Genomic DNA, 19,675 nt, shown 5'->3' on the forward strand with positions numbered 1-19,675 from the left:
AGTCAAGGAAGGGCGAAAAGAATTTTTGCACCAAGCAAAATTCTGCATTGATGATCCAATTTCCTGTAAGCTGATGACGATTGTGAAGTATACGTATCATTTTGTCAGCCTGTAAATTCTGTTTCTTACGTAAATACCGATGTGCATAGCTCACACAAACAAAAACCATGTAGCTAAGTAATCTTTGACTACTGCTCAAATATCTTTGTGTTGTTACACTGTCTGTGCCTGAGAGTGCTAGCAAAGTTAAACGCTTTTTAAGTTGAGCCGTGTTGAGTAGCAGACGTAATTTGAAGGATGGTCAGGAAATTTTCTTTATAAGTGAGAAATCAGACAGATGGATTTGAGTATGAATATTTTTGATGTAATTATGGAGACAGAAACTAAGGAGATTAATAGCGAGTTTTTATGTAATGCTGGGAGAGTGAGGTAAGCGCCCGAACTCGTAGCATCGTTTTGGGTTCTTGAGATTGTAGTACCGAAGCTCAGTTAGTAGGACTGTTACAGTACGTGGGTTGCTCTAATAGGAAGATTAGATACCCCTTGCTCAAAATTATTTCCTGTTACGTAAATACTATCGTGAACATTCAGTTGATTTTTAAAGCATTACTTTAGAATATCGAGACTGATTTGAATTTTGTCGGAAGTCATTTCTTGTCAATTAAAATTCCTACTCTTTATTCAGTTCATTATGTACACACGCACATTGCCCTCTCTGTTTTTCAGTCTTGGTTTTTTAATTTTACTTTGCTGCTGTAGGCTGAGCGCTGCTTTCGAGAAATCTGCAAAAAATGTTCGTCAAGACACAAGGTAAGTGAAAATACGAGTACACTTAAAGGCCAGGAACTTCTTTGTAAGTTCAGCTACACATTTATTTCAGAATTCAGTTTCCATTTAGAGTAGCACTGCGTTTTTATAGAAACAGTTAGCTTTAATTTGCATACAATGTTGAGCAAATCGTAAGTTGTGCACATTACACGAATTTGAGTTAGGTATTAGATTGTTTGGTAATCATTTTTGAGAAGGTCTGGTATACAGTTTTAGGAAGAATCACTCAGGTAGAGAGAAGCAGACAGGTAGTTAAGTTACACGATGAGTAAGAATATGTTGCCCGATGGGTAATGATAACACAAAATAGTTTAAATCGCATTCTGTTCCACTGATTGTAGTTACACTCTGTCACGCGGAGAGGTGGTTCTCGGAATTTTCGTTTAGATGAAGACCCCAAACATCAGTTGGACAACAGCAATCAACGCTGCTACCCAGAGGTGCACTCCGAGCCCCATCGCAGCAGACGTTTCGTTGGATGTAGTAGAGTTGAAGTAGCTCTCTGGGATCTCGCGCGTAGCCGTAATGTTCTGGAACATCTCCACAGACCCTTTGGCAGTGCGTGTCCTGTTGGGACTTTCGAAGTCCACGTGGTAGATGCCAAATTTCTCCCTGCAGGCAGACAGAAGATACACAGTCGAATTATTCAGCGATTGCAAAGTTAGTAAATATACTTATGATAACGATACGATTGGGCACCAAAAGGAGTTTAGGATTAATTCCGTAGCCACAGTCGTTATGAAGTGTCAACTATAGCCAGTAAACTGTGGGCTCTGAGCACTATGGGACTTAACTGACGAGGTCATCAGTCCCCTTGAACTTAGAACTACTTAAACCTAACTAACCTAAGGGCATCACACACATTCATGCCCGAGGCAGGATTCGAACCTGCGACCGTAGTGGTCGCGCGGTTCCAGACTGTAGGGCCTAGAACCGCTCGGCCACCTCGGCCGGCCCAGTAAATTCTCTAATTATGTAATGAACATGTTGTGTCTATTCTTTCGGACGTGTCGAAGGCGTGTTGTGGTAATTCGTGTAGTTGTAGTGCCCACTGTGTCTGGATGGCGTGGTGGTCAGCACATCTGCCTTGTAAGCAGGAATCCAAGTCTGGGATAAATTTTGAACTTGCCCCATGATGTAAATCAATGCCCACTGGCAGCTAAAGCGTAATTCCTTTGTGTGTTAATTATAATAGTAGTAATTTTTACCAACTTGGAGTAGTTATCGTCTCTGGTAGATTCTGTCTCAGATAAGAAACACAGTTGAACACGCGTAATACTGGTTTCAACAAATTGAAAATAAAATTGAAACCCACAACATGTGTGTCAGATACGATGAGATAAAGAGCAAGTTTGGACCACAATTCCAGAGAAACGACTTTGTTCGAGTGACAGTATGTTTTAAATGTAGAGAATGAGTGTCACTCTGTCACTGCACGTGTCGATGTGGAAAAGAAGCTCCAGTACAGAACATAAAACAATTGTCTATGACCTCCAAACCAGTCACTATTCTTTCAAAACTGTTTCCAAATCCGCAAGGGTCTTCATAAGGTTATAGGTGTCAACGCACTTACCCAGGTCATTCCAGACAGGCTCTGTTTTCTGTTACGTTAGTCCCAGTGATCGCCCCGTGCACTGCCATTTTCTTGTGTCATCATTCTTCTCTTGACTCTACCATTCCTCCTCTCCTGTTTCTGGTCATCCCATCCAGTATTTTCTTATTTCCTTTACTCTCCAGATGTATTATCTCGACCCATTTTTCCACCCATTCACTTTTATTCTACAACCACTCTGCGTCTCCCTCTTCACCATTTTACATTTTCTATTGTTTATGATGTCCTTTTCGAAACCATGGTCAATATTAGTAATCGACTATACCGGAATCCAGTAACAGTTGCAAGTTGCCTACATACGGCTTCCAGGAGAAAAATTTGATTTTCAATATTTCGCATAATTATTGAGCGAACTTACAAATTTAAAATGCTGTCATAATCTGCTCGTTAATAGGTATAATCTTAAGTTAAAAGCTTCACACAATAAGGCAGGTATTACAGTTATAAACTGTGCGTTTCTCTTGAGACAGCATTACTCGCAACACGCGAATAGCCGTAATTTATTCATCCACTATTTGAGGAAGAGAACACTCAGCGTCTTCCAACAAACATCACACATAACGCAGTTTTCAGAACGTTTCTCGTGGAGAACAGGGCCGGTATAAAAGTGCTTTAAAAATAAACGCAAACTGTCTCGTCTGCAAAATCATTTATTTTGACGGTAACCGGTTTCGGTGAGTTTTTGACTATCCTCCGACCCACATAACAGGATGGTAGGCGGAGGCGGTGAATGGAGTGGGTGTTGTAGCTGCACTAACTTTAACTGCTCGAAACTTCACGAAACCTCCTTCACTAACACAGCCCACAAAACGATGAAAGCAAAAACGTTTATCGCTTATTACATGTTTTTCGTTCCTTATACAGTAAAACGTCAGCCTCAGACATGATGTTTCAACTTATAATTTCTTTGGGACTCCTTTCGCAACACAATATGCAGGCAGAATCCATATATACCACTGAATGTACCTGCAAAATTATGTCAGTGTACTACACAGTTTAGCATATGTTACCTCATAGATGTTTAGATACGTGGAAAACTAGTTTCTGCTTAAAACAGCACATGGGTTGGTTGGTTAGTTTGTGGGACTGAAGGGGCCAGACTGCGACGGTCCCTTTTTCCAAAATTTCAAACACCCATACAGAATAAAAACGAACAATGGAAAAGACGGCAAACGACACAGGACAAGGAAGACTTAGACAGAGACGAGAGGAATTAAAATCACACAGAGTGTGACAGTGTTTGGCCGATCATAGAGACAAAAAAGGAACAGCCAACCACAGAGAAACACACTAAAAACTCAGTCTCAAATCGTAGGCCAAAGGCCAGACTCAACACAAAAGGAGACAAACACTCAGATTAAGTGATAAAAACCCCCTGCCCGGATAAATCGCAAAACTAAGCCTGCCATGGCAGTATCATCTGCTAAAAGGGCAGGGAGCATATCAGGCAGAGCAAATGTCTGCCTGAGCACAGCTAAAAGGGGACAGGCCAACAAAATGTGGACCACCGTCAAAGACGTCCCGCAGCGACATAGAGACGGCGCCTCACGGCGCAGTAAATATCTGTGCGTCAGCCCGGTGGGGCCAATGCAAGCCGACCAAGGGACAACTGAGTCCCTGCGAGTGGCTCGCATGTATGACCGCCACACAGTCTTCGTCTCCTTGATAGCACGGAGTTCATTGGGTGTGGTCAGATGGCGCCATTCAGTGTCCCAAAGAGCTAAAACTTTGTGGCGTAAGACTGTTCGCAAATCAGTCTCTGGGAGGCCAATGTCCAGTGGCCTGTTTGGCCAGGTGGTCAAAATCTTCATTGCCCGGGATGCCGACATGACCAGGGGTCCACACAAAGACCACATAGCGACCGCAAAGGGCAAGAGTATGGAGGGACTCCTGGACAGCAATCACCAGACGAGAGCGAGGGAACGAGGGAAACACTGGTCGATAGATCGTAAACTGCTCAGGGAGTCGCTACAGATAACGAAGGACTCACCTGAGCAGGAGCAGATATAATCTGGGCATGAATGATGGCGATCAGCTCAGCAGGGCAAATGCTACAGCCAGCCAGCAATGAGCGTTGTTCATAATGGTCCCCTAGAGTGAGAGCATAAACGCCACAACCAGCAACCATCGAACCATCAGTGTAAACAACGCCAGAGCCCTGATATATGGCAAGGATGGAAAGAAAGAGGCGGTGGAAGGCCTTTGGAGGGAGTGAGTCCTTCAGGCCCTGTGCCAATTCAAGCCGAAAGCAAGGGCGGGGCACACACCATGGGTGTGTACGCAGGGGGGGCCCAGAAAGGAGGTGGAAGAGGAAAACCCCAAGCCTGGAGAGAAGCTCTCTGATGCGGACTGCAATCGTACAACCCGACCGGGGCCGACGTTCTGGCAGATGGACGCCCGACTGAGGGAACAGGAGACGATAATTAGGATGCCCGGGCAAGCTACAAACATGTGTAGCATAAGTGGTCAGTAAGCGTTGGCGCCGTAACTGCAGTGGAGGGACACCTGCCTCCACAAGTATGCTGTTCACAGGGCTGGTCCGGAAAGCACCAGTGGCAAGTCGGATCCCGCTGTGAAGGATTGGGTCCAGTACCTGCAATGCAGAAGGGGATGCTGAAACGTAAGCCAGGCTCCCATAATCCAGACAGGACTGGATTAACGCCTGGTAGAGCCGTAAGAGGGTAGATCGGTCGGCGCACCAACTGGTGTGGCTCAAGCATCGCAGAGCATTAAGATGCCACCAACACATCTGTTTAAGCTGCTGAACATGTGGGAGCCAAGTCAACCAGGCATCAAAAACCAAACCCAGAAACCGATGTGTCTCCACCACAGCAAGAGGTTCGCCATCAAGATAAAGCCACGGCTCAGGGTGAACCGTGCGTCACTAACAGAAATGCATGACGCAGGTCTCGGCAGCCGAAAACTGGAAGCCATGCACTACAGCCCAAGACTGCACCTTGCGGATAGCACCCTGCAGCTGACGTTCAGCAGCTGCAATGCCAATGCAGCTATAGTAGAGGCAGAAGTCGTCAGCATACAAGCAAGCTGAGACAGACGTTCCCACCGCAGCAGCGAGCCTGATAATCGCAATTAAAAACAGGCAGACACTTAAGACAGATCCCTGTGGTACCCCATTCTCTTGAACTCAGGGGGAACTATGGGAGGCCGCGGCTTGCACGCGGAAGGTACGATGCGACGGAAAAGTTTCTATGAAAATGGGCAGTGGACCCCCAAGACCCCAACCTTGAAGTGTAGAGAGGATGTGATGGCGCCATGTCGTATCGTACGCCTTCCACACGTCAAAAAAGACAGCAATGAGGTGCTGATGGGGGGCAAAGGCGGTACAGATGGCTGACTCCAGGCTCACCAGATTGTCGGCGGCAGAGCGGCTTTTATGGAAACCAACCTGAGACGGAGCCAGAAGGCCCCAAGACTCGAGTAACGAGCTCAACCGCTGGCTCACCATGCATTCGAGCAACTTGCTAAGAACGTTGGTGAGGCTAATGGGACGGTAGCTGTCCACTTCCAAATGGTTCTTGCCAGGTTTCAAAATGGGGATAACAATGCTTTCCCACCATTGCGACAGAAACTCACCCTCGACCCAGATACGGTTGTAAAGGTCGAGGAGGCGTCGCTGGCAGTCGACTGAGAGGTGTTTCAGCATCTGACAGTAGATGCGATCTGGCCTGTATCAGGGCAAGCGGCTAGGGCACTGTGGAATTTCCACTCACTGAATGGAACATTGTAGGATTCAGGATGGCAGGTGTGAAATGAAAGGCTCCAATGTTCCAACCGCTCTTTAATGGAGCGGAACGCCAGTGGGTAATTCACAGAAGTGAAACTGAGAGAAAAATGGTCTGCTAAGAGGTTTGCAATTATGTCGAAGTCAGTACAAACTGCTCCATTCAGTGACAGCGCAGGGACGCAGACAGGGGTCCAATAGCCATAGAGGCGCCTAATCTTGGCCAAACCTGCGATGGAGAAATATGGAGGCCAATGGTGGAGACATACCGTTCCCAGCACTCCTGCTTGTGTTGGCGAATGATGTGGTGGGCCCACGCAAGGGGCTCTTTAAAGGCGGTGAGGTTTTCTAATGAGGGATACCGCTTGTGACGGTGGAGCGCCCGCCTGCGATCTTTAATCGCCTCGGCGTTCACAGGCGACCACCAACGCACAGTCCTGCGCCGAGGGGACGCAGAAGAACGGGGAATGGCAGATTCTGGGGCAGTAACGATGCCGGTGGTGACTGAGTGAACCACCACATCAATGGCTTCATTAGAAAGAGGCTCAATAGCGGCAGTGGAGGAGAACAAGTCCTAGTCAGCCTTATTCATAGCCCATGTGCTAGGGCGCCCAGAATAGTGACGCTGTGGCAGTGACAGAAAGATCGGGAAGTGGTCACTACCACACAGGTCGTCATGCACACTCCACTGGACAGACAGTAAAAGGCTAGGGCTGCAGATTGAAAGATCCACAGCTGAATAGGTGCTATGGGTCAACTGAAATGTGTGGAGGTAAAAAAAAAAATGGTTCAAATGGCTATGAACGCTATGGGATTCAATTGCTGTGCTCATCAGTCCTCTAGAACTTAGAACTACTTAAATCTAACTAACCTATCACACACATCCATCCCTGAAGCAGGATTCGAACATGCGACCATAGTGGTATCGCGGTTCCAGCGGCTACAACCGTTCAGCCACTCCGGCCGGCTATGTGAAGGCACCATCATTTAAAATGGAAAGGTCGAACTGTGTCAATAAATTCTCAACGGTGGCGCCTCGACCTGTTGCCACTGACCCACCCCACAAAGGGTTATGGGCGTTGAAGTCGCCCAGTAACAGGAAAGGTGGCGGAAATTGGGTTATCAGTGCAGCCAGGACGTGCTGCGGGACATCACCATCTGGTGGAAGATAAATACTGCAGACAGTAGCAGCTTGTGGCGTCCACACCCAAACAGCGACAGCCTCTAAAGGTGTCTTTAGAGAGACAGACTCTCTGTGAAGGGAGTGAAGGACGTAGATGCAGACGTCACCAGATACCCTTTCATAAGCCACCCGGTTCCTACAATAACCCAATAGTCATGGGGAGCAGGGGTTCGCATTGCTGGAAACCAAGTTTCTTGAAGAGCAATGCCGAGGAAAGGGTGAAGTCTGAGAAGTTGTTGGAGCTCAGGAAGATGGTGGAAGAAACCGCTGCAGTTCCACTGGACGATGATATTGTCCATGGCTGAGAAAGGCGTGAAGGGACTGGGAAGGCAGATTACGCCACTGGGTCACTTGCTGCCACCAATTCAGTACCAGCACGAGTGGCATCCATTGCATCAGAGAGTCCGGCGAGATCCAGATCTTCAGCAGGCGCCAGAATCTCGACCTCATCCTCAGACGCTGAGCTTGTAGGAAGTGTGGGGCGGGTGCCACCACAATGTCGGGATTCTTGGGAACCTTTTTCTTTTTCTGCTTCTCGCTCTGTGTCTTCGGTTGTTCTGGTTGGGAGGGCTTCACTGGGTCAGTCTCAGGGACGGACGACGACTGTGAGGCCCTACGACCAGCGACTGGTGGTTGTTTCAGCCACTTGTGGGTGTCCGCTTTTCCACTGGTCGGAACTTTCGAGGGGAGGTCCCCAAGAGACCCCTTCCTGGCGAGAGGAGCCGAAGAAGTCATACACTTCTCCAGCTGGGAAGTGGGAACTGATGTCTTGATAGTTGGGGGGGGGGGGGGGGGGGTGTTGCTCCTGTAGATGGAGCAGGAGCAACAGGGAGTGAAATGTCCCCCACAATCAAGAGGGACGCTGGATTCTGAGGGATCATAGAGCCAACCGTATGTGATGACACAGGAGATGGGAGAACCATTGTTAAAGCAGCGGCGTAGGTTGACGTCATTGGCACAGGATGTAGCCTCTCATATTTCCACTTAGCCTCAGTTAGGTCAGGCGGTCCAGGGTCTTATATTCCATGATCTTCCGTTCTTTCTGGAATACCTGACAGTCCGGAGAGCAGGGGGAATAGTGTTCTCTGGAGTTAACACAGACGGGAGGCGGGGCACATGGAGTATTGGGATGCGAAGGACGTCCACAGTCCTGACACGTGATGCCGAAGTACATCGGGGTGACATATGCCCAAACTTCCAGCATTTAAAACACCGCATCACAGCGGTAAATCATCACCTTGACCTTTTCGGGTAAGACATCACCCCAAAGGCCAAGATGAAGGCACCAGTGGCTTTCTGATTATCCCTAAGACCCTGATGGATGAGCCGGACGGAGTAAACACCTCGAAATTCTAGGTTGGCGCGTAGCTCATCGTCTGACTGCAGAAGAAGATCCTGTGGAATATAATGCACTGGACAATGTTTAAACTCTCATGGGGCGTGATGGTAACTGAAACATCCCCTAACTTATCACAAGTGAGCAACCTCTGTGACTGGGCAGAGGATGCTGTTTTCATTAGAACTGACCCAGATCGCATTTTGGACAAGCTGTCCACCTCCCCGAACTTGTCCTCTAAATGCTCCATAAAAAACTGAGGGTTCGTCGACATAAATGATTCACCATCAACTCGCGTACAGACAAGGTACCGGGGCGAATAATCTACACCACCGTCTTTAGCCATGGAGTGGCCTGGGAGGGTAATGATCTTGGATCATATTTCTTGCCATTGAGGTTAGACCTCAATAGCTTAGAGACTGCTGGTGGAGGCCCACCAGCGAGAGATGATGTACCACGCTTCATTGCGGGTCATCTGCCCTTATGCCACCGACTCTGACCAGGGGCTCTCGCCACGGGCGCCACCCAGCCACAGCAAAGACCACCTGAAAGGATGACCTTTGCCTGGAGCCCTGATGCCCTAGAGGGATAGACATCTACTCCTCGGCATACGTGGGGAGGTAGCAGCTCAGGCACCAGCAGTGTGATCCCTGTGTAGTCGGGGGGCTACGACCCAGAGGGTACATGACGACCCCACCACAACGGACTGGCTACCGTGCTGGATGTCGGGTGTTGAATATCCATGTATATCACGAGTGCGAAGATGGAAGTGCACAATGGAGTGAATGTATACTACCCGGAACGCACTGCAGCTGATTTTGTCGGAAGCTCGGTGTAAGTCCAATTCCATGACAGTATCGGGTGTGACAGATCTTTAGGCAAGATGGATTTAAGATGCACCACATAAAGCGTCCTTCCCCAAATGGTACGCACTAACGGAAAATTTTGAAATATAGTGGTCAAACCCCTTAGGGGACCACCACATTAAGGCCGAAACGTTTGAGACTCCTTTTAGTCGCTCCTTACGACAGGCGGGAATACCACGGGCCCATTCTAACTCCCGAACCTGCAGGGGGGACAGCACGCAGTAAAATATGTTAATTCCTAAGGGAACAAACTTCTGAGGTCATCGGTCCCTAGACTTACACACTAGTTAAACTAACTTATGCTAAGAACAACACACACTCCCATGCCCGAGGGAGGACTGGAATCTCCAACGGGAGTGGCCGCGCAGTTCGTGACATGGCGCCTCCAACCGCGTGGCCACTACGTGCGGCAGCACGCTTTAAACATCAGACTAGGAGGTGATGTTTTAATTTATTTTCATTACTTGAAAACCTATTCACGACAAATTTTGCATACATTACCTGCATGTATCAGAGGATGTACCTGCAGAATTATATCACTGCACGACAGGTAATTCAAGAGATATGACGTCATAAACATTGACTGCTTGAAAAATTTGTTTGTGCTTGAAATGGAGCGCAAATTACGCAGACTAAATAGATCCACTGTTTTATAATGAGAGCACTTTGATAGTTCCAACAAACTTTAAGCACAATTTGAGACCTTTAACAAACTTTATCTCGCTTGCTTCATTAACTTAAAATATTTAAGATATTAACCCATTTGTACTCAGGTGATTGAAGTTACTTTTATATACTGGAGTTCGATTCTTTAGTGAATCGGGATTCATACTAAACAGTTTTTTTCAACTTCATAAGTCCACCAAAGCTTCTCATTGTAACGTCTCCAGTTACCACTTCTTGAACACACCCAGCGGTTTTGTTTCTTCTTTTGACAGGTGAAAAATAGGAGAATGTAAAAAGCGGTTTGTAAGAATGAGAACTAGGGAGGAACACTTCAAAGAGCTGTGGATCATTTACTTAATTCAAATGGAGAAGCGAAGGAAAATAGAGCTACAGAGGAGACAGCGTATGGACTGGAAACGGATAAAAGTGGAGGAGGAACTGAAGAAGTCCTGGGGTTGTATGAATTGGGTGTAAAAATGATTAGAGGAGCGGAAAAGCTGAGTACACAGTGCCTGTAGAGAGTTATGACTGCAGTACAGAGGGAAATGAGAACTGCATAAGCCTGACACCAGATGGTGACGAGTCGAGTACGGTGAGAAGTTTCAGGGAAGGAAGAAGTAAGATTAGGGTTTAACGTCCCGTTGGGAATGAGGAAGTTTCTAGGAATTGTGGAGTGTAATACAGGAAAACGGAAGAAATGACAGAGAACAGAACGTATAAGGCTAGCTGATAGCTGTGTGAGACATGTGAGAGAAACGATATTGAGTAAAGAAATCCCCCAGAAAAATAAGAACGTGATATGCTAGTTCTGGGCCATGAAGGACAGTGAGGAAAGTAAGGGGCGAGCCAGTGAAATGATACTGAATGGGTGTAATGAAAATGCAAAAGAAGAGAAAAGACCGTTCTAGCTACATAATATTTTCCATTTTTGTTTCTCCTATTTTGTAGCATTAGGAACCCCTACCGAACAAGATTAAGCAAAGATGATTACGGTATGGACACATGAATATATAACTGTTGACACGAGGTTGCCTAAGGAGATGCACTAGATGAAGATGGAGAGCAAGAAACCTAAGCAAATTCTAAATGATAAGTGACTAAAAAAAAGTGGAACAAGACATGTAGAAGACTAGGCCAGTGTAGTGGCAGAGTAGTGATGGCAATATTGGCGAAAATGGAGAGACTTGACTTCCAGTCAGGCCATTCCATTGGCAGCAAATTGTACGAAATGGTGATGATAGATGAATAAAATGGTGTTGATTTCGATAATGAAGAAAGTGATGGTGGTGATGAGTCTTCTTACTGGTTTGATGCTGTCCGCCACGACTTCATACTGTACAAACCTCTTCACCTCAAAGAAGCAATTACACCCAACGTCCTCAATTACTTGTTGGATGTATTCCAATCTCTGACTTCCTCTACAATACCGTCTAAGACTCCCACTAGTACTTTGGAAATTATTCTCTGATTTCTTAATAGTGTCCTATCGTCCTATCCCTTCTTCTTGTCCATCTTTTCCACATATCCTTTCCCTCACCTATTTTAGCGGAGAATCTCGTTATTCCATACCTTATCAGCTCACTTAATTGTTTTACTATTAATTTGTTTTATCATCATAGCATCAAATCATAGCTTAGTGCAGCAGTGTCAGGACGTATACCCTCAAAATAAATTGATGGGGAAATATCTCTCAAGTAGTGTGTAGTATTCCCGCACTGCCTTTTGTCACGATGATACCAGAAATACATGGGCACCACACGACGTGTGTGGTGCGTGGGGAGCCATCCTCATCCATGACTGCTTAACCACCACCCACAGCTCACAGAGAAACGCCGGAAAAGTTCCCAACAAGCACTTATTGTTTTCACTGGCGTTCAAGATGTATACAGTAGGAATGAGTTCAAGTAATCAGAAACATTATACAATTGCCCTAGTGTCTGTGGAGATTTCCTCAATTGTTCCAGACACGCAACAATGAGCAGCCTTTTTTTTTTTTTTTTTTTTTTTGTTAATGTGACAAGTTGCTCGTGGTATGTACGTGATAGAATAGTAAGTTCCAATGGAACTATTCCATTTCCCGTGACAAGGGCCTCTCTAACACCAGGCAGCCGTCTCTAATATATTGGCTCACGACTGTACAGCAGCAAATATAGTCATCTAAGAGCATTTGTTCCTTGGTCATACTAGTCTGAAAATTTCGGATACTGAACTTTCATTGTTTAGATAAAAGAGACATCAACATTTAATTATCTGACAGCGTAAGTCATCGTTTGGCTTCATTCCTTATTGAAATTTAGGGACTATGTAAATTATTTTATATTATCTTTTGCTGCTGCTTTTTGTGCTTTTGCCTCATTTATGGCACCTAGCTGTTAGAGTTATATCGGTAGTTTGATGCTTTTAAGTTGACCTCCGTGTTTCAAGATGTATTCAGGCATACACAGGAACAGAACTTCAAAACTGAAACGCTTAAAGGAAATGATTAAAGACACTAAGGAATTAATGACATTAGCTAACAGTGGTCACTTATTTAAATCAATGGAAAAAAAGTTGAAAATTTGGGCTGGACTGGGATTCGAACCCGGGTCTCCTGCTTTCTTTCTTTTTTTTTTAGGCAGATGTTCTGAATACTTGTTTGTGGGGGGAGGGGAGTTTGCGAAGAAAATAGGAAGCTAAACGCTATCCAGAAGCAGAATCGTCTGGGACTGGATGAGGAGGCAGGATTTCGGAATAAAAAGAACGGAGTTTTATTTTTATTTTTTTATTGTTTATTTTTTCTCTTTTTTCACAGTCGTATTGACCATCCAGGACCACGTTAACAACTTCAGTCCCTCTCCTTCCTTTGTTGTTGTTTCCTATTTTTCCAGTATTCCCACATTTTCTCCCCATGAAGTTTCTTCCTTTCCTCTGTTCATGTTCCCGATTTTTTTTTATTTCTTCTGCTTTGAAAGCCTTCCAAGTTTAGTATTTCATTTTTAAAACTGTTTCTTTCAGCTATTTCTGATTCTTTGATGTTGTTTCTTTCTGGATCTTTCCATACTTCTGTAACCCATGCTATAGTCGATTTCTTCTTCCAGAAATATTGGAGTATTTGTTTTGTTAGTTTATTTCCATCCATTCGGTAGAGGTGTTCGAAAAAGGTTAATCTTCGTTTGGCCATTACTTCAGATTGCCTGATCATCCTAGCGTGTCTTCTCATTTCTTTCGTTGGATCAGAGTTGCTCGTTTTAAAGTCATCTACATTGCACCATGTTCACCGTTTCTCATCATAGACGATGCAGCTGCGCGGCGCATTGTGTAGTGCACTCAAGAGCTAGTTCGAAAAATACAGTCTATATTTGGGGTTCGTAACTAGCGCACAAGCCAATCCTGCATGTAGTTCCCGATATCAGGTACATTCATTCGGCCGTCACTGAATAAGTGATGGACTGTACGGTCTCGGATGCTCGTGATGGTGTTGGTTCTGACCTCGGATAGTGTATCCTCGGATAGTAAGTTTCGTCCGGAAGAACAACTGCTTGAGCTGTGACGTGTATCGGTGTTACCCATAGTAGAAAAGCCAACCTTTGTTTGATGAAGTACCAGACCGCGGCGGTTTCCACAGCTAAGGCGGTGTTCGTCTATGTCAATCACGTTACACTGCACACACTCGGGGGATTCCACCACATGGATTTTATTTAGACGTTCTTGTGTTATCTCTTTCCTATTGACTCTCAGATATTAAGTGGATTGGACGTCAGAGTCGAGTATGTCAGTGTGGTTTGTCCGCCACACGACACTCCAATGCGTGCTGGGATATCTCGTTTCCACCAGATTCGGTTGTCGTCTTCGTTTCAGGGTGCAATAGATCTCGTTCGCCAAGGGTGGAAGCCTAGCACGTGTAACTGAGTTACAAATAAAAATGTCCAAGGTGGAAGAAAGAGGCCGGGATGTTTTGCAACGACACCATGGGCTCGAGGGAGGCTGGCGCTCAAGCTTCCAACAGCAAGGTCATGAGGCTGGTGGGCCAGCGATGCCATTACCGTAAATGTGAACTGGAGAACTAGGCCACCGCTCTATCGTAAGGGTTTACTAACCCTAGTCGTCCCCTGTCCTTGAGGAGGGTGAGCGATTCGTATCGAACTTTAAACAACATTCCACTGCTGACGAAATAGCCGAGAGTAGCCATAATGCTGCGGTCCATTGGATTCGTAATTGGAAGTGGCTGTGCGATGTGTGGAATGCGCGACGCTAGGTAGACATTGGCCATTGACATACTGTGTCCCCTGAAGCATGTTCAAGATCAGCAGGTGGTGATTTGATATCCCTGCTCTAAGCTGGTGCACGAGGTACCTATAATTGTGGGTTGTCGTACGGCGTATATAGTTTTTGAAGTCTAAAACTCAACCATTTCATCTGGTCGCTGAGGCGCAAGGGGGTGACACTCTCAAATGGTAATGCCGTCCCGATTTGCTTGGCTACTGACTTTTCGACGTTAACTCGGTTACCCGAGACTGCGGCGAATGTCCCGATCCAATCCATGGCGAATCTCATATCATCACCACTACGGAGTACCAGCGTCACACAAGTAGTCTACGTAAGCGTTGCATCGGAAGGTGGCGGTATCGAGCATTATCCCACTCAGTCTACGGCGCAGGCCGCACAACAAGGGTTCTAAGGTCAACGCGTATAATATCATTGATAACTGGCAGCCTTGGTGCACTGAGCGGTGAATCTGGACGGTTGACATTAAAAGACCATCAACGAGCGCTGTCGTCGACGCATCGTGTTGCAGGCGCATCAGCACTTCCGTAAAGGGATCTGGATATCGTGTGCTCCGGAGAACTGCATACAATGATGAGTGGTCAACTCAGTAAAATGCTTGACTAAAATCGATGGATGCCACTGCACGTGGTGTGCACCAAACATTCGCCTGTGTTATCAAGTCTCTGCTTCGGCACAGAGTTGCGCGAACGTTATGGGGACTCACGAACGATGCCTGATCCAGCGAATTACATACTGTATAGTACTACTATTAGAACTACTGACATCCTTGGGAGAGCCAGTCCTGACAAAACTCTACCATCTAGTGAGCAAGATGTATGAGACAGACGAAATACCCTCGGACTTCAAGAAGAATATAATAATTCCAATCCCAAAGAAAGCAGGTGTTGACAGATGCGAAAATTACCGAACTATCAGTTTAATAAGTCACAGCTGCAAAATACTAATGCGAATTCTTTACAGACGAATGGATAAACTGGTAGAAGCCGACCTAGGGGAAGATCAGTTTGGATTCCGTAGAAGTATTGGAACACGTGAGGCAGTACTGACCCTACGACTTATCTTAGAAAAAAGATTAAGGAAAGGCAATCCTACATATCTATCATTTGTAGACTTAGAGAAAGCTTTTGACAATGTTGACCGGAATACTCTCTTTCAAATTCTGAATGTGGCAGGGGTAAAATACAGGGAGCGAAAGGCTATTTACAATTTGCACAGAAAGCAGATGGCAGTTACAAGAGTCGAGGGGTACGAAAGGGAAGCAGTGGTTGGGAAGGGAGAGAGACAGGGTTGTAGCCTATCCCCGATGTTATTCAATCTGTATACTGAGCAAGCAATAAAAGAAACAAAAGAAAAGTTCGGACTAGGTATTAAGATCCATGGAGAAGAAATAAAAACTTTGAGGTTCGCCGATGACATTGTAATTCTGTCAGAGACAGCAAAGGACTTGGAAGAGCTGTTGAACGGAATGGACAGTGTCTTGAAAGGAGGATATAAGATGAACATCAACAATAGCAAAACGAGGATAATGGAATGTAGTCAAATTAAATCGGGTGATGCTGAGGGAATTAGATTAGGAAATGAGACACTTAAAGTAGTAAATGAGTTTTGCAATTTGGGGAGCAAAATAACTGATCATGGTCGAAGTAGAGAGGATATAAAATGTAGACTGACAATGGAAAGGAAAGAGTTTCTGAAGAAGAAAAATTTGTTAACATCGAGTATTGATTTAAGTGTCAGGAAGTCGTTTCTGAAAGTATTTGTGTGGAGTGTAGCCATCTATGGAAGTGAAACATGGACGATAAATAGTTTAGACAAGAAGAGAATAGAAGCTTTTCAGATGTGGTGCTACAAAAGAATGCTGAAGATTAGATGGGTAAATCACATAACTAATGAGGAGGTATTGAACAGAATTGGGGAGGAGAGGAGTTTGTGGCACAACTTGACTAGAAGAAGGGATCGGTTGATAGGACATGTTCTGAGGCATCAAGGGATCACCAATTTAGTACTGGAGGGCAGCGTGGAGGGTAAAAATCGTAGAGGGACCAAGAGATGAATACACTACGCAGATTCAGAAGGATGTAGGTTGCAGTAGGTACTGGGAGATGAAGGAGCATGCACAGGATAGAGTAGCATGGAGTGCTGCATCAATCCAGTGTCAGGACTGAAGACCACAACAACAACAACAACAACAACATAGTACTACTGAAACTCTGAGCCAGTAAGATGGTGAAAATTTTCATACGACTATCCAGCAGCGTCAAGAGTCGGTAATCAAGGATACAGGAACCACCATTCGGTTATGTATAGGCACTATCGGAAGTTTACAGGAAGTGGTACTTTTGGAGGTACCAGTCCTTGGTGTATCTCTGTCCAACACGGCACCAACAGCAGTTTGAAGGTCCGATAAAACTTAAAAGGGAGGCCGTCTTGTCCCTCTTGCTGGTCGCGTCTCGGTCTCTGGCATCAGACCCTCATCTTTTGGCACGTCTCCTATCAAGTACGCCTTCAATCCCTGCGGCACGGGACATGGATCAGCCCTGAGACGTCTGTAACGACAGCCAGATCCGGTTTCTGTGTCTGCTACATTCGAATTTAATGGTCATCAAAGGCCTTGGCTTATCCCGTTGTTCGTTGAGATGTCTACTGCCCTCCATTTAGCTAACGTGGACTAGCGCCTGTCGCGGCCTTTTGCACTCCGCTGGTATGTTAGACATTGAAGGTGGTTCTGTCGGTAAGCGGTCTTGTGCAAGCGTGCGTACTACGCTTCCTTCCAAATGGAGGTGCATGAGAGAAATGATCTATACTTTGGCACGATTGACTGATGCGTGTCTGTCTGGCGAGGGCGACTGCTCTGAAAACTCTCTGAGGACTGTACGTCACCCAGCTGCTTCCCTACGCTGCATCATGAAAGTTCGCCTGAGGGCCGGTTTCGCACTTAGTCCATCGTCTTATCATTTTACGGCTGAGGGATAAGGACTGCAATGACGGACACACTTATTCCATGTATCTTCCCCAGCTACACGACGAACTGGAGAGGAGAAATGGATGGTTTGAGCTTGCATGGGCTCCTGCTTTCCCATACCCTAAGGGAACTGAGAGCTGTGGCACAGACGTAGGCCGAGTGATCCGAGAATATTGTTGAGCATAGTTTCGCGTTACACATCGCCGTCTGTAATTAGGAATTTCCATAAATCCGTCGGGTCGGCTGGATGAGTGACTGGTGAAGTGAGTATAGCAGGGTCTATCACAGTGGATGTGGCGTCATGTGTCTACCAGCTGAAGATTGTGGATGAGTATGTCAAGCTCAGTGCTCGGGAAATGGTGCGGAAGTTGGTCCGAAGGTGCTTATGCGCAACAAAAGTCCCCGCCAATAACCAGAACGTCAAACCGATCCTGAGAGAGCAGCCCGATGTTCTCTGCAAAAATGCTGAAGCGTTCCCGCCGTCGATCTGCACCGATAGAGGCATAGGAACTGATGAGTCAGACTCCGTGCACCATGGCGGCCATGCTCCGTGCACTGGGGAGATATCGAACGTCATCGGCTGCCAAACACTCTCTAAGAATGTCGTCGATGTCGCTGCCGGTGGATGAATCTGAGCTGTGTAACCGAAGGTCATGAAATCCGACTGCGTAGATGTCTTGCAGGAGAGTGATTTCGATGATCGCAGCTTTAAGCATATCTTGCAACTTGGAGAATTTATGCCACGTTCTGATAGTGTTGAAGTCGATTGTTGCCTTGCTTCTACCTCAGATGGTGTTGTCATCGATGGCGACTCTCTTGGTCGCCGAAGCGGTAAGGGCACGCTGGGTAACGCTCTTTCGTCCTCTCTCTTTTCTGTGGTAGCGTCACATCCAACGTCGTCTGCCCATGGGGCGTAAGTGCCAATGGTCAGATCCTGTATCCCTTTCCTATGGCAGCTGATAGAGGGCCTTTTGCAACGACGTCACTTTCCCGTTCCGTCGTGCGGATGAGGCAATCGGCGGAAGGTGCGCCCTGTCGCTTTTTATGTTTGCGAGGTAATCGTTGCTTACGGACATGAGTTCCTCTGTCGAAGTGGGACTGCTGATCGGTAGCCGTCGATCCCTCAGTAAGAATGGTTGAAGTCGGAACGACCCTGTAATCGATGTCCATATTTTCTTCAGGTTCACCTGTTGACGGCAGTTGTGGGTATTGCAGTGTTGTCGGCTGGTGTGGCGTCGTGAAGTGAGTTGTATCCTCGCTGATTCTCCGACCGGTGTTTGCGTCAGTCGGCGTTGAATACACTCCGCAATGAAATGGCCTTCCTGGCCTCAGCCAGAACAAGTGCGTGGCTGGCCATCGCACATTACCATAACACGGCAACCGCCGATGCTCAGGTAGGACGGAACGTATTTCGGTCAGTTTGATATTTATTTGGTGAACACCATTGTACAGCTTATAAGTATCTGCCATTCCTCGACCACGTTTCTGTGCGATCGGAAAGGCGCAGTTAAGACGTAGGCTGGCACCTCGAAGTGGAGTTCACAGACTATACGTGTGTGCAAACCTAGGCCTGTATGGTCCACTGTAACCGTCCCGATGTGTCTATCGGAGTGTTTGAACTTTAATGAGTTCGTGAATTAGTTCACTACAGTTGTGCACACCTAGGCATTTATCATCTTGACGTCAACGACGCTGGACGTAATTGAGAAGTGGATGCCCACAATTTCCATAGTGTTCAGACGTAGATCGTCTCGTTCATCCTCATATGCGCGTGGTCTGGCGCGTTTCTGTTGAAACGTAACTGGAGCATTGCCTATCTAAAGAACTGCGCCATATTTTGAATGTGTGCCAAACGACTCACGACAGCTAGGAAGTAAACAACTGCTCGCATGCAGCTCCGCTGGCGAGACGCAAACAATACGTCCGCACCTCAACGCTGCTAAGCGTAAAACTGTTTTCTAGGCACATGCATTAATGGCAACAACACAGTGCTCATCGCAGCTGTCCGGACTATCATAGCGCGCCTCCCGTCAGATCTAAGTTTTCAACTTACCAGCACACTTCAGATGTAGTGCTCCTTGCCCATCACTCGCGGAATTTCATCGATTCCCGTAAGAGTTCGAGCATCCGCAGTAAAGTGATCATTGGCCTTAATTATACGTGTCGCGTTTACGAGTTCGAGCATCCGCAGTAAAGTGATCATTGGCCTTAATT

The 19,675-nt window shown here is 46.3% G+C and overlaps 1 protein-coding gene across 1 annotated transcript in view; it reads right to left on the minus strand.

Moving 5' to 3' along the window:
* Window positions 1-847: 847 nt before the first annotated feature.
* Window positions 848-19,675, minus strand: part of LOC124622341 (myrosinase 1-like) — a 137,417-nt gene continuing 118,589 nt past the window's right edge. The window contains exon 11 of the mRNA XM_047148019.1: window positions 848-1,440. Coding sequence (XP_047003975.1) covers window positions 1,212-1,440 — 229 coding nt within the window. The 3' untranslated portion in view covers window positions 848-1,211. The remainder of the gene's footprint in view (window positions 1,441-19,675) is intronic.

Source organism: Schistocerca americana, chromosome 7 (genome assembly GCF_021461395.2).
Source record: "Schistocerca americana isolate TAMUIC-IGC-003095 chromosome 7, iqSchAmer2.1, whole genome shotgun sequence".
Taxonomy (NCBI): domain Eukaryota; kingdom Metazoa; phylum Arthropoda; class Insecta; order Orthoptera; family Acrididae; genus Schistocerca; species Schistocerca americana.